General features: G+C 38.8%; 1 protein-coding gene and 1 non-coding gene across 7 annotated transcripts in view; one reads left to right on the top strand and one right to left on the bottom strand.

Annotated features, from left to right (window-relative positions):
* Positions 1 to 1,479: 1,479 nt before the first annotated feature.
* The window catches only part of Setd2 (SET domain containing 2), a 106,390-nt gene continuing 92,226 nt past the window's right edge, over positions 1,480 to 15,643 (top strand). For 4 of the 6 annotated variants that reach the window (XR_002817974.1, XR_002817975.1, XR_002817976.1 and 1 more), the window contains exons 1-3: positions 1,485 to 1,495; positions 3,697 to 8,051; positions 12,391 to 12,522. Coding sequence is in view for 3 of the 6 variants with exons in the window: in XM_023700657.1 (XP_023556425.1) it covers positions 3,742 to 8,051; positions 12,391 to 12,522 (4,442 nt within the window). In the remaining 3 variants the exon portion in view is untranslated. Of the gene's footprint in view, positions 1,496 to 3,696; positions 8,052 to 12,390; positions 12,523 to 15,643 lie in introns of all 6 variants that reach the window. The other 2 variants (XM_004640783.3, XM_023700658.1) reach the window with 1 other exon arrangement.
* On the bottom strand, positions 14,889 to 15,022 carry LOC111812511. Its single transcript, XR_002818003.1, has one exon. It is a non-coding gene; the product is annotated as a small nucleolar RNA SNORA42/SNORA80 family (small nucleolar RNA).

The following is a 15,643-nucleotide window of genomic DNA, read 5'->3' as shown; positions in this document are numbered from 1 at the left end:
GACAGATCCTTGTGTATGTAGTAGGCTGGCTTTGAACTTACTATGTAGCTTATGCTGGCTTTGAAATCTGGGATCATTCTGCTTCAGCCACCCAAGTGCTAGGTGAATTCCACCATACCAGATTAAACATTGAACTGTTGTAGACATAAAACATATATACTTCGTGTGTGTGTGTGAGAGAGACATTTGTACCCCCCCCCCCATGCCCCTGTGAGTTCTCCCCTACAGCCAAAATTAATCCTTTAACCAGGTTTGGAGGTATAGTCTTGTATGTTCCCAGGATTTCAAGAGGCTGAGGCAGGATAATTACAAGTTTAAAGTCACCTGGGTTTGTGTGTGTGTGTGTGTGTGTGTGTGTGTGTGTGTGTGTGTGTGTCTTTTTTGAGCCAAGGTCTTGTTATATGCTTCAGGTCGGCTTTGAACCTACTGTGTGGCTCAGGCTGGCCTTGAAGTTGTGATTGTCCTACTTAAGCCATTTGGGTGCTGGGACCTCCTGTATGCATCATGTCATCCAACTGAGACATCTTGAAAAAAAGGAAAATTAAAAAGGCTGAGAATCTAGTTTAATGGTAGAGCACCCTTGGTTCAATTCTTACTACAGCAAAACAAGCAGAGAAGCAGGAAACCCCGCCCCCCCCCGCCCCTTTTTAATGTATTTAGTACAGAGTCTATAGGGTCTCATTATATAGATCAGACTCATAGTGATCCTCCTGTTTTCAGCCTCCCAAACACTGGGATTACAGGCACACCACCATGCCCAGTCTCAGTTGCTGTCTCAGTGTGCCCCCGGAGGGCGGGGCCAGTACAGCACCCCAGGATCAAATCCCCGTCCACACATCTGCCTAAGCAGGCTTTAATCTGCTGAGCTATCTGGCCCGCCTGAAGGAGAAAACCCTTAATCCGCTCTTTAGGAAAGATTCTTAGTATTTCTACCCTCTCACTGAATTAGTTGATTGCTTGCTTCTTTGACACTACACTATCTGTATTTGCTTTATTCTGTTGGAGTACTTTAGTAAAAAGTATATTCTGTAATTCAACAGAAACTTAAGTTAGTTTCCTTCCCTCTCTCCCTTTTTTCTTTGTTTTTTTAAGAACAGAGTCTTCCGTGCTGTGCTCATGTGTGAGACAAAGGCCAGTTCAGACTGGCCTTGAACATACTCTGTACCCCAAGCTGGTCTTGAAGTTTTGATCCTCCTACTTCAGTTTCCTGAGTGCTGGGGTCACAGGTGTGCTCCACCATACTAGGCTGGAAACTGAATTTCTTAAGAGCAGGAAATCTTTATTCTTTACCTCTGATCTCTATACTACTGCCTTCAATCCATTTTTGTTAAACTGAATGTATCTGAGGCCATGGAATGGATAGTTCAGATAGAATAAATACACTTACAGGTACTAAGTTGGTTTTAACAATATTCATCTCAATCAGTTTAAAGTGTAATTTCTTTTCTTTTGCATGTTTTCTTGGCTGGATGGAAATAGAGAAGAAGAAAATGAGGTAAGTGTAATGTAATCACTCAGTGATTATGGGATTGACCTCTGTATTTTAGACATTGGGTAACAGCTGAAAACATTTAAAGTTACAGCTATCATTTTGAATATGAAATAAAATGAAGTAATACTTTTTTCTTGATTTTGTTTTTTGGAGATATAGCAGCTCATTTCTGTTGCTCTATTCTGTTGGAGTAACTTTAGTAAAATATATTCTGTAATGTGTATGAAGTTTTTCCCTCCCTCCCTTTCTCCCTCTCTCCCACAGAAGTACTGCGGATTAAGCCCAGTGCCTTTGCATAGGATTATACCCCTAGCCCACTTTTTATTTTTTGTTTTGAGACAGTCTTGCTAAGTCATGAAGTTGTCTCAGACTGTGCTTGAAGTTTCCTTCCTCCTGCCCTACCCTTCAAGAGTGCTGGGATTTATAGATGTGGGCCACTATGCCCCGCTAAAAAAATTTTTAAACATTAGGTCTATTTCAGATTTCTAGAAAAGGTAAATGAAAGCAGCTCTGGAGACAGATTTGATGTTTTTCTCTTAGAGCTTCCTTTTAAAATTTCTTTTTTTTTTTTTCTATATTTTTAAGGGAGAGTCTATAAGGGTGTTCAGGGTCTCACTACTAGGTCAGACTTGTAGTGATTCTCCTGTTTACAGCCTCCCAAATGCTGGTATTACAGGCACGCGACACCATGCCCAGTCTCAACTGCCATCTCAGTGCACCCCGGGAGTGGGGCCAGCATGGCAGGCCCGGGGAATGAACCCCTGTAAAATTTCTTAAAAATATTTGAGGGCCAGAGAGATGGCTCAGTAGAATAAACACTTGCCTGGCAAGTGCAAGACCCTGAGTTCAATCCCTGGTTCTGCCGGGAAAAAAAAAGTGTTTGAGAGGCCAGAAATATATCTTAGTGGCCCAGTGTCTGCCCCGCAATCGCAAGGTCCTGAGTTTTGATTCCTGATACCCACCAAAAAAAGGAAAAATATTTGAAAATTACTATTCTGTGCCAATGTATATGAAAATATTTTCATATTTGAATAGTTGAATTATACTTTTAAAAATTGGTGGTGAATTTCACTGTGTTGAAGAGAAAAATTATTCTTAAATAGCCAAAGTTGATTAAAAATTATCCATTGGAAAATTTTTAGATGACAAGAATATCATTTTTAGTTTAGTTTTGAGTTTGTGGTGTAGATTTTTAATTTCTTTTACAACCTATGTCAATGTTGACAAACCTTGTAGAGCTTTCAGGGATACAAACAGCCTACCGTGGCACTTATGCCATAGTTCCCACTACTGAGAAAGGTTATGCCATTAACTTCTAATTTGCACTATTTTCTTTGGTGGTTTGGTGAATAATGGAGGGAGAAGTATCATTGTGTATCTAATTACTCATGTAGTAGAGTCAGACTCTAAAATGATATTACCTAAGTTTGTGTGTGGTCCATGTAGAGGTAGAATGATGTGCTGAGGCAAATAATTTTCAAAAAGGCAGAAGGCTTGGCCTTCATTTGGTTACCTTGTCTGTAAAATAAATAAATGAGATGGGAGGCTGCCTTTTACCAGGGGTTTGAAGATTTTGAGACTTGCTTATGGTGTTTGTCACCACCCCCACCCTGAAAATAAAAACAAATACCCCAAACAAACATTTTTGCTTCATCTTAGAACTACTGAATTAATCCCCAAGATTAATCTGTGGCCCACAGATCTGTATTTTTATGATAAACTCAACTGATTTTATGTGATGCTAGGAGGCCATAGGTGTTATTGATTTCCATTGTTTCTAATCAGGTAAAGTACAAGGTCAAATTGTCTTTATAGTAGGTTGTTAGCTCCTGTTCTTTAAATATATACCAAGTCTAAAAAACTTCATGTTGAAAAACACTGCCTGGAAAAAGCTACAAAATCAGGTGATTTTTTTTTTTTTTTTTAAATATAAGCAAAACAAGAATGGGAAAATACTGGTAATTGTTGAAAGTATAAGTGAAAATTTAGTGGTATATTTTACTGTCCTCTATACTGTTGAGTATTTCATAGTAGTTGGAAAAAAAAATCTGTACCATAGTAAAATTCGTTCTTGTTGCTAGCAAAAAATGTTTTTCAAAATTAAAATAATACTTTTTTCTGATGATCATTTTAAATTGTGATGTGATCATTTGAAAGTACTACTGTTTATTAAATTAGAAATTTTTTGTTTCATTTATTTCTAGGCAAAGATTGAAAGTGTACAGAAAACAGGTTTCATCAAAGGACCAATGTTCAAAGGTGTTGCTTCTAGTCGGTTTTTGCCCAAAGGCACCAAAACAAAAGTTAATTTGGAGGAACAAGGACGACAGAAGGTGTCATTCAGCTTCAGCCTTACAAAAAAAACTTTGCAGAATAGATTTCTCACTGCACTTGGCAATGAAAAGCAAAATGATACACCAAACTCCCCTGCTTTATCTCAAGTAGACTCAACTCCTAAAATTAAAGTGGACATTGGAGATACTGCAGCTACTACAGAAGAATCTTCACCACCAAAATCAAGAGTGGAATTGGGCAAAATTCATTTTAAAAAACATCTGCTTCATGTAACATCCAGGCCACTGTTGACTACAACCTCAGCAGTAACATCTCCATCTCCTTCCACAGTTCAGATACCAGCAGTCATAGCAGAATCAACAACTGTAGATTCACCACCTTCATCTCCACCTCCACCTCCTCCACCTCCCCAAGCCACAGCACCCTCATCACCAGCACCAATAACAGAGCCAGTATGCTCACCACATGCACCAGTAAAAGTTCCAACAGCAGCACCATTGTCCTTACCAGTAGAAGTAGCAGTTAGAACTCTGAAAGAACTGCCAACTACACTTGTACAAGAGTCTTTAGAAGCGGATAGTAAGCAGGACATTATCTCTAACAGTGTAGAAGAACACATAATTCAAAATCCAAATGATCAAGTAGATACTCCCTCACAAAAAGAAGATTCCCATATTGGGAAGGAAGAAGAAATTCCAGATAGTTCTAAGACTAGTCTGAGCTCTAAAAAATCAGGTTCTAAGAAGAAATATTTACAATTTGAAGGTACATTTCTTGGCTCAGAATCTGATGAAGATTCTGTACGGACTTCCTCCAGTCAAAGATCCCATGATTTAAAAGTTTCAGCAAGCATTGAAAAAGAAAGAGATATAAAAAAGAACTCGGCACCTTTAAAAAATGAAGATTTAGGGAAATCTTCAAGATCTAAAACAGAAAGAGATGACAAATATTTTAGCTACTCAAAACTTGAAAGAGACACTCGGTATGTATCTTCCCGATGTAGATCAGAAAGAGAACGAAGGAGGAGCAGATCTCGTTCCAGATCTGAGAGAGGGTCTAGAGCTAGTTTATCCTATTCCCGATCAGAGCGATCTCATTATTATGACTCTGATCGACGCTACCATAGGAGCTCCCCATATCGAGAGCGGACACGCTATTCTCGGCCGTATACAGATAACAGGGGACGAGAGAGTTCTGACTCTGAAGATGAATATAAGAAGACATACTCAAGGCGCACCTCATCTCATTCCTCCTCTTACCGAGACCTGAGAACATCGTCCTATTCTAAATCTGATCGGGATTGTAAGACTGAGACCTCTTACTTAGAGATAGAGAGAAGAGGAAAGTATTCTTCCAAACTAGAGAGAGAATCCAAAAGGACTTCAGAAAGTGAAGCAATAAAAAGATGTTGTTCTCCTCCTAGTGACCTGGGATTTCGGTGGGGGTCCTCATATTCCAAGCATGATTATAGTGCTTCCCGTTATAAATCTGCCCTTTCAAAGTCTATATCCAAGACTGACAAATTTAAAAATTCTTTCTGTTGTGCGGAATTAAATGAGGAAAGCAAACAGTCTCATTCTTTTAGTTTACAGACTCCTTGTTCAAAAGGTAGTGAATTAAGAACAATTAGTAAAATTCCTGAAAGAGAAAAGACTGGATCTCCATCTCCATCAAATCGGTTAAATGATTCACCTACTTTGAAAAAGCTAGATGAATCACCTATTTTTAAGTCAGAATTGATAGGACATGATAGCCATGATAGTATTAAAGAATTAGACTCTTTATCTAAAGTGAAGAATGATAAATTAAGAAACTTTTGTCCCATTGAATTAAATATAAATGGATCTCCTGGGGCAGAATCTGATGTGGTATTTTGCACTTCTAAAACTGATGCCGTTTTGATGACATCTGATGATAGTGTGACTGGATCAGAAGTATCTCCTTTGGTCAGAGCATGCATGTCTTCATCAAATGGATTTCAGAATATTAGGTGCAAGGAAAAAGACTCGGAGGACACTTGCATACAGCATAAGTCACAAAGTCCATTTAAAGAAACAGAACCTCTTGTGTTACCACGCAGTGATAACATGTCTTTGCCAGTTATGACCACAGATTATTCCAAAACAGTAGTAAAAGAGCCAATTGATACAAGAGTTTCTTGCTGCAAAACCAAAGATTCAGATAGGTATTATACTGCAAATGAGAATAACCTTTCTTTGTGTTATTCTGAAGCTGAAAATACTGAGCCTTCAGTTACAAAGATTTCTTCAAATAGCTTGATGAATGTACATTTGGAATCAAAAACAGTTGCATGTGATAAGAGAAATCTGACAGATCAGCACTCAAAATTTACATGTGGAGAATATAGACAGAGTGTTGGTAGCACTAGTTCAGCTTCTGTTAATCATTTGGATGATTTATATGAACCTATTGGGAGTTCAGGTATTGCTTCGTCTCTTCAGAGTCTTCCCCCAGGAACAAAAGTGGACAGTTTGACTCTTTTGCAGCATGATGACAACACATCTCCAGTTCTGGATGGAATGCTGAAGAGTAGAAAAAGCACAGAGATTCTAAAGCATACAGGGAAAGAAAAAAGACTAGACATAGATAGTGGCTTTCCTGATTCAGGAAAGGCATTTGCTTCTTGGGAAAACAGGCATAATAATGGACTATCTGGGAAATGTTTGCAAGAGGCTCAGGAAGAAGGGAATTCCATATTGCTTGATAGAAGAGGAAGACCAGAGATCCCTTTAGATGAAGGAAGAAGAGGACATACACACATATCTGATGACTCAGAAGTTGTACTTTCTTCTTGTGATTTGAATTTAACCATGGAAGACAATGATAGTGGAACTTACACCTTAAAATGTGATAGTAGTGGTCATGCCCCTGAAATTGTGTCTACTGTCCATGAAGATTATTCTGGTTCCTCTGAAAGTTCAAGTGATGAAAGTGATTCAGAAGATACAGATTCAGATGACAGCAGTATTCCAAGAAACCGTCTCCAATCAGTTGTAGTTGTGCCAAAGAATTCTACTTTGCCTATGGAAGAAACAAGTCCATGTTCTTCTCGGAGCAATCAGAGTTACAAACATTATTCTGACCATTGGGAAGATGAGAGATTGGAGTCAAGGAGACATTTGTATGAGGAAAGGTTTGAAAATATAGCAAGTAAAGGCTGTCTTCAAACTGAAAAGTTTTTCTTTCATAAAGGTACAGAGAAGAATCTAGAAATTTCTTTTATGCAGTCTGGCAGAAAACAAGTAGATAACCACTTGCCTGAAATTGCTCATTCTCAGAATGATGGTGTTGATAGCACAAGCCATACAGATGTGAAATCTGACCTTCTGGGTCACTCAAATTCAGAAGAAATAATAAAAACCAGAACATCCTCTAGGCAACAGGAAGAGCTGCCAGTTTATTCTTCTGATGATTTTGAAGATATCCCAAGTAAGTCTCGGCAACAGACCACTTTCCCTAACAGGCCAGATAGTAGACTTGGAAAAACAGAGTTTTTTTCTTCTTGTGATATCTCTCATATGGATGGCTTGTACTCATCAGAAGAGCTCAGAAACCTAGAGTGGGACTTCTCTCAACAAGAAAAGCCTACCACCACATACCAGCAACCTGATAGCAGCTATGGAGCCTGTGGTGCACACAAGTATCAACAAAGTGCAGAACAGTATGGTGGGAACCGTAACTACTGGCAAGGCAATGGCTACTGGGATCCAAGATCAGCAGGTAGACCTCCTGGATCTGGGATCACTTATGATAGAATTCAAGGGCAGGTTCCAGATTCTCTAACAGATGATCATGAAGAGGAAGAGAATTGGGATCAACGAGGTGAATCTCACTTTATTAGCCAGTCTAATAAATTTCTTCTGTCCCTTCAGAAGGACAAAGGGTCAGTACAAGCACCTGAAATAAGCAGCAACTCTGTTAGGGACTCTGTCGCTATAAATGAAAGAAAAGATTTTTCAAAAAACCTGGAAAAAAGTGACATTAAAGATAGAGGGCCTCCTAAAAAACGGCGGCAGGAATTGGAGAGTGATTCTGAAAGTGATGGTGAGCTTCAGGACAGAAAGAAAGTTAGAGTGGATATAGAGCAGGGAGAGACATTTGTGGCTCCAGGTTCTGAGCTGATTGGACCTTCCTGTGTCATGGATGACTTCAGGGATCCACAGCGATGGAAGGAATGTGCCAAGCAGGGGAAGATGCCTTGTTACTTTGATCTTATTGAAGAAAATGTTTATTTAACAGAAAGGTGAGCCTAATTTTCATGATTTCAGCTTTTTTTTTTTTAAGTTAACTTTTCAAAACTTCAGACTGAAATAGAATTTTGTGATAAAATGTAAAATTAAACTATATGAAAAGTATTGGTGGGGGCGGGGGAGATGGCTCAGTGGAATAAGCGCTTCCCTGGCAAGCGCAAGGGTCTGAGTTCAATCCCTGGTTCCGCCAAAAAGGAAAAAAAAAAAAAAGTGTTGGTGACGATTTGGATATAATAGTACAGATTTTTATCTCCAGACTTCTCTATTCCCCTCCTAGGAATGGTGGGAAATTAAAAAAATAATAATTTTTGTACTATAAAACACATAAATTTTTTTCCTCATTACTTTTGGGGTTTTTTGGTACTAAGAATCGAACTCAGGATTTGGTGCTTGATTTTAAAATTATCATTAAGGCTAGCTTAGTGTTTCTCCAGTTCCTTTTTTTTTTTTTTTTTTTTGGTGAACCAGGGATTGAACTCAGGCCCTTGCACTTGCTAGGGAAGTACTTATTCTACTGAGCTGTCTCCCGTGCCCCTCTCCAGTTCCTTTTTATTTTATTTCTTTTTTAAGTATTTTTTCTTTTCTTTTTTCTTTTTCTTTTTTAGGGAAGGGCCTACAGGGCGTTCAGAGTCTCACTACTAGATTGGACTCATGATCTGCATGTTTAAAGCCTCCCGAGAGCTGGGATTACAGGTGCAAACCACCATGCCCAGTCTCAGTTGCTATCTCAGTGTGCTCCAGAGGCGGGGCCGGCATGGCAGGCCCTGGAGATTGAACCCTCCCCTGCCATGCCTGCTTGCAGGTGCTTTAATCTGCTGACTCATTTTCTTTTATGTATTTGATACAGGGTCACACTACGCAGCTCTGACTTGTAGTGATTCTCTTGTTTTTAGCCTCCCCAGCACTGGGATTACAGGCATGTGCCACCACTTCTGGTCTGTGTAGCTGACTCAGTGTGCCTGGGGGGTGGAGCTGGCACCGCATGTGGTGCTGGGAATTGAACCCTGGTCCCTGTGCTTGCCTAAGCAGGTGCTTATTTTGCTGAGCTATCTTGCCTACCCTTCCAATTCATTTTAATGTAAAACCATGACCAAAAATGAAATTAAACTTCAGCAAAATAGCCTTCTCTTGGGGAAACTGGTTATGTTGGACTTTTTATTTTTCCAAAATATGCATAGTGAAATATCTTTTTGTACTTTGATAAACTGGGAACTAGATTACAACAGTTTTTGTGAGTTGATATAAGTATTCTTTTTTTCTTTTTTGTTTTTGTGGTACTGGGGATTGAACTCAGGACCTTGAGCTTGCCAGGCAAGCACTTATTTTACTGAGCTATCTCCCCAGCCTGATATAAGTATTCTTAATAGATTAAATTTGGTAACAGTGTTAACATTTTAAAATGGTAAAATGATTATCCAATATTTCTGTAAAGAAAGTTATAAAATATGGGTGCAGAAAACAGTCCACGGTAGAGCAGAGTTTCTCAGTCTATGAAGCAAACTTAAACCCTTTAATAATCCTATTTTTTTTGCTATCTGTTTATCAATAAAATTTTGGAAAAAAAATCCTATTTTTTTGTACAGATGTGCAAATGGTGATTATGAAATATGTGTACATAATCTTTATATCTGTATATATTTACTTTCCTACCTAGCCATTTCCTCCTCTTGGAAAATTTCCTCCAAGTTGAGAATCAGTCTATCATTCTTTTAAACGTATTCAAAATTTTGTTAAGTTAAAAATTTTTTTCAGGGGCCGGGGAGATGGCTCAGTGGAATAAGTGCTTCCCTGGCAAGCGCAAGGGCCTGAGTTCAATCCCCGGTTCTGCAAAAAAAAAAAAGATTAAAATTTTTTTTCTACCATTGTAGGTAATGTACAAGGTTTCATGTACAGTTAGAGTTTACCATAATTTTTTTCTATTAAATAATTTTTTTTTATGTTGTAGAGAGCCCATTACAGCTATGTTCACGTACATTTTGTTGTAAATTAGGTTTCAGTTCAAAATTTATGGTATCTTGGGCAGTGCCTCTTAGTAATTGTCTGAGTAGGTTGATGGATTTTAGAGGGTCTTTGCAAAAGAATATAGCATCTATTATATGCTAACTCAGCATTTAGGAGCTACCCACACATTCTTGTGAAGTAATATGAATATAATGAAAAAATTAGTCTTATGTTTAGTGAAAATGGACATATGGCAAAAATCTGTGCCTGTTAGCCAAATGAGTCATCAAAACTACTTTATAAACACATGGAAATAAGTGTTTTCTTCATCATTAGGGTACCTTTGGTCCAGAGGAACAATTCTTTTTACCTAAACTTAGTGGAAATAATTACAGTATTCCTTAGGAATTTTATAAAATGAACGGGAGAAGAACAAGTGTTGAACAGCAAAGCAGAGTAGAGGTAGGAAATTATGGTAACTATTTATGAAAAATAGCTGTTCTTTGCTGCCTGTTAGTGAGTTATAGTTTTCTAATCTGAAGCAGATCTTTTTTGGTTGTCCTTAGTTTCTTTTTAAAATTTTCAGCATTGTTAAAAAAATAGATGACACCAACCTTTAATCCTAGCACTCAGGAGGCTGAGGTAGGAGAATTGCTGAGAATTGGAGGCCAACATGGGCTACAGAGTGAGTTTAAAGACAGCCTAAACTAGATAGTGAGATCCTGTCTCAAAAAAACAAACAAGAATGGGGCTGGTGAGATGGTTCAGTGGTCTAAAGCACCTACTTAGAACAAGCTTAGCAAAGCACAGGGACCGCGGTTCAATCCCCCAGCACCACATGCCAGCCAGCCCCACCCCCTGATGGGCTGAGCTGGCCACACACGCGCGCACACACACACACACACACACACACACAAATAAAAAAAAAACAAGAAAGTAAACTACAACAAAAAGGCCAGTAATCACATTTTCGCTTTTGCTTTACAATACCTGTTTTTATGATTCCAAACAATTTTGAAGTTTCTTTCTACTCCAGAATAAGTTTGTCTGTATTGAGAAAGTTTTGCCTCTAAAATATTTTATTATTCTTTTAAATTTTTATTCATTTGCGATGAGGTCTTGCTTGTTCTGTTGCCCATAAAGCTGTTAGTTAAAAATATAGCAACTTTTTTTCTCAGCTTTGTATTTCCACAATTGCTTGTTCTCCACGAGGGCTCATTTTTCAATTTTTTTTCAGTACTGGGGATTGGATCTGGATCCTTTACACTGAACTGCACCTCCAGCTCCCTCTTCCCCAGCACCCCTTTTTATTTTCAGATTTTGCAGACTTGCCTAGGCTGGGCTCAAACTTAGTATCCCACTACCTCAGCCTTCCAGAGTGCTGCATGCCACCATGCTCAGCTGGAGATCTCATTCTTAAACTGTACTATCTATGTCATCATTAGAAACTCAGAAAATTCAGTTTTTTTCCTGAGCTCAGTGTGACTTTTTTTTTTTTTTTTTTCTTTTGGTGGAACCAGGGATTGAACTCAGGCCATTGAGCTTGCCAGGGAAGCGCTTATTCCACTGAGCCATCTCAGGCCCCTCAGTATGACTTTTAACAGTTGAAACTGACCAAAACATGAGACTTAGCTGACTTAAACTAGAAGAGAAAGGGTACATCATAGAGTGATAGATTTGAACTCATTCAGTCCTCCCATATGCTAAGGTTAAAGTTGCATCTATTCTTTTTTTTTTTTTTTTTTAATGTATTTAGTACAGAATCTACAGGATCCCATTACACAGATTGGACTTGTAGTGATGCTGCTGTTTTCAGCCTCCTGAGCTCTGGGATCACAGGTGCATGCCACCACGCCCAGTCTCAATCACTGTCTCAGCGTGCCCCTCTCCCCCGGGAGTGGGGGTGTGGCAGGCAGGAAGGCCAGGGGATCAAATGCCAGGCCCCTGGTCTGCCTAAGCATGTGCTTTTATCTGCTGACATATTTGGCCTGCCCTGTTACTCTTTTACAGAGTGGTTCTTAAAGAGATTTTCCATCTTACAGGTGCTAGTGATTAGATGTTTCCTTTCTTTCCTTTATTTGTTTGTTTGTTTTTGCGGTACCAGGGATTGAACTCAGGACCCTGTGCTTGTCAGGCAAGCGCTTATTCTACTGAGCTGTCTCCCCAGCCCCTGATTAGATGTTTTCTTGCTTTTGAATGATGTATGAGAATCATTAAATGTAAAATGTCTTAAATGTTATTAGGTTTACACATGTTAATGTTCAATATAACATTTATTATATAACTTATATAATTGTTTATATTAACATTAAATCTTATTAACATCTCATGAATATGTACACTATTTCCAGAGATTTATTTAACAATTTGTAATGAAATTTTACTCAATAGAAAGAAGAATAAATCCCACCGGGATATTAAGCGAATGCAGTGTGAGTGTGCACCTCTTTCCAAAGAGGAAAGAGCTCAAGGTGAAGTAGCATGTGGGGAAGATTGTCTTAATCGTCTCCTCATGATTGAGTGGTAAGTAAATTAGAATGCTCGCTTTTTTTTTTTTTTTTTTTTTTTGTATTTTAGGGAAGGGCCTACAGGGTATTCAGGGTCTCAACACTAGATTGGACTCGTAGTAATCCTCCTTTTTACAGCCTCCCAAGTACTGGGATTACAGGTGTGTGCCACTATGCCCAGTCTCAATTGCCATCTCAGTGCACCCTGGGGGTGGGGGTGGGGGCGGGGCCAGGGCCAGCCCAGGCCCAGTAGGGCAGGGGATTGAACCCCTGGCCCCTGTGCCTGCTTGCAGGCACTTTAATCTGCTGAGCTATGTGGCCAGCCCTCTTGAATGCTCTGCTTTTAATTAACTTTTCTATTAAATTTGTAAGGACTGGGGAGATAACTCAGCGGTATAAGTGTCTGCTTGTCAAGTGCAAGATTCTGAGTTAAATCCCCAATACCCGCCCCCAAAAAGTTTGTAGATATTAACAATTATGACTGAGTAAAATTTAACTTTTTTTTCCTACTTACAGATCAATTTTTATAGGCCATAAAACTTTCAGTGTATAATAGAAAACATTAATAAAGAGATAACTCTCTTGTACATTATACATTATATCATAGTATCTGGCACAGCTTAAGTGCTTTATACAGTCTTATTTCTGGTATTAATGTAGTAATACTAATTTTTATTCAGTCCTCATTTTTTTCCTCATAGTGTTTGTGTTGTGGGAAGTAAATATTGGTATTTAGCTTTCACTATAAAATGAGAGAAAACTCCTAACACGTCAAAAATGTGTAAAAATGAAATGTCTTCATCTCCCAAACCTCAGTCCTTTTGTTTGTAGTTTCAGAAAAATCGTAATGTCTGTGCCAACTTATATGTTTTTCTTTATTTGTATTATATGTATTCTCTTAAATTTGCTAATGAAACCTAATCAGAGCTATACATACCTTCTTAATTAACTTTACATTTATTTATCTGGTACAGGGTTTCGCTATGCAGCTTGGACTTGCAGTGATCTTTCTGTGTCACCCTCCCCAGCACTGGGATTATAGGTGTGCACCACCATGCCAGGTTTTGGTGGCTAGCTCATCACATGCAGTACTGGAGATTGAACCTGGGTCCTTGCACTTGCCAGGCAGGCACTTAGACTGCTGAGCTATCTCCCCAGCCCATTAATTAACTTATTCATCGGAACAGGGTCTTGCTATGCAGTTCAAGCTGTCTTGACATAACTATGTAGCCCCACACTCGGCCAGTGCTGCTTTTTATTTTTTGTGGTACTGGGGATTGAACTCAGGACCTTGCACTTATTCTACTGAGCTATCTCCCTGCCCCTCAGTGTTGCTATTACCACAACCAGCTTAAAATTTTTAGGAGGCCCTGAGTTTAATTCTTAGCAATGTGCTAAAAGAAAACTTGATAATTTTTTTTTACCCAATCTGATCAATGTAAGTTATATTCATATTTTTAACAGAAAAACTATTGATGTAGGTACCTGATTTTTATTTATTTTAATTTATGTATTTGATAAGAGGGTCTCACAGTGCAGTTTGGAGCAGCTTGGACTTGTGATCCTCCTGTTTTTTAGCCTCACCAGGGGTGGGATTACAGGTGTGCACCACCACACCCGGACTTGGTCACATGCGCCCTGCTGGCGTGGCATGGGGGACCAGGAACAAACCCTGGTCCCTGCGCTTGCCAAAGTGGCCGCTTAGTTAGCTGAACTATCTCACCTTGTTTTAAATGTTAATGAAGGTTCCCTCCCCCAGAAGCTTGTTTTTTGTTTTGGTTCATGTCATGGTATAAAAATTAGACAAGTTTAAAAAGGAAAAGAAAGCATTTTTCTTATACCTTTACTTAAAATAAAGGTAAAGATAACAGTACAGGTGTTAAGAAGTAGAGATAGCCCAGTTCTATATAATGCTTCTCTAGTTTCTACTTCTAGGTTTTCTTGCCATTATTGCTAGACAGATAGGAAATGTAGAATTTTTTAGTGTAATTTCCATACTCACACTTTTAATAGCTCTCTGTTGCCTTCAGAATTAGGCTCAAATTTAGCCTTGTATTCACAGCCCTTGATAGTATATTGTTAACTTGCCTTTCCGTTCTCTGCTAGTGTACCTGTCTTATCAGTTGCCTCAGCTGTTTTTGTCCTTTTTCTCCCAAATTGGCTGTTCGTTCTGTTTCTGCGCAAGGCAGGGGGACAGTTGTTATCTTCAGTTGTCCTTTACACATGTTCTATGTATTACAGAGATTCTGTTTTAATCTTCCTCCTAGTAAACTTTGCTTTACTGTAATCCTCTATCCTTTGAGCATTGGTAAAATATTATTTACCACTGGTTTGACATTAAATAATAATATATTAGAAATGATTATTATCTTCCCCAGATTCTACTGTACAGCTTACTTCAGTGCCAGTGCAGCCTGTGGGCACAGAGGCCAGAGTGATTTAGGGCCACAGTGCTCTGGCATCGGATACAATGAGCGGCCCAGGGCAATGGGCTTGCCAGAAATACAAACCCATACATGTCTGTGGGTCTTTTTTGTTTGTATGTTTGTTTGCCTCAAGGTCTCACTATGTACATCAGGCTTGCCTAGTACATCAGCTACTCCTGTGTAGCTCAAGCTGACCTTGAACTTGCTGTGATCCACCTACAACCTCCCAAATGCTGGAATTGTATAATTTATTATCTAGTGTTCAATAATCTCACTAATTTATCACTTCAAATATATATATATATATATATATATATAGAGAGAGAGAGAGAGAGAGAGAGAGAGAGATCTCTAGACTTATTTAACATGGACCATCAGTCTTTTTTTTTTTTTTTTCCTGGTCTTTTTAGGGTTTACTGTGCAGTTCAGATTGGTCTTCAACTCATTTGTAGCCCAAGCAGGCCTGGAGCTCTCAGAGATCCTTTTGCCTAACCCTGAGTGCTGAGATTACAGTTGTGCACCACCATGCCCAGTTTTAATTTTTCTTCTTTTTGTCCAATTAAGCTTGTTAATACATTTTAGATATACATAATGATCATATCCATCGTAGAAAATTTGTACTTGTATATGATAGATCTCAATTCTTCTCCCCCTCCCCCCATTCCCTGATCTTTCAGCCCCTCTGTTAAAATCTCCATTGAGCCAGGGATG

The sequence above is a fragment of the Octodon degus genome, unplaced genomic scaffold (genome assembly GCF_000260255.1).
Source record: "Octodon degus isolate 3935 unplaced genomic scaffold, OctDeg1.0 scaffold00126, whole genome shotgun sequence".
NCBI lineage: Eukaryota > Metazoa > Chordata > Mammalia > Rodentia > Octodontidae > Octodon > Octodon degus.
The sequence above is the reverse complement of the archived record's forward strand: the minus strand, read 5'-3'. Positions and strand labels throughout refer to the sequence as shown.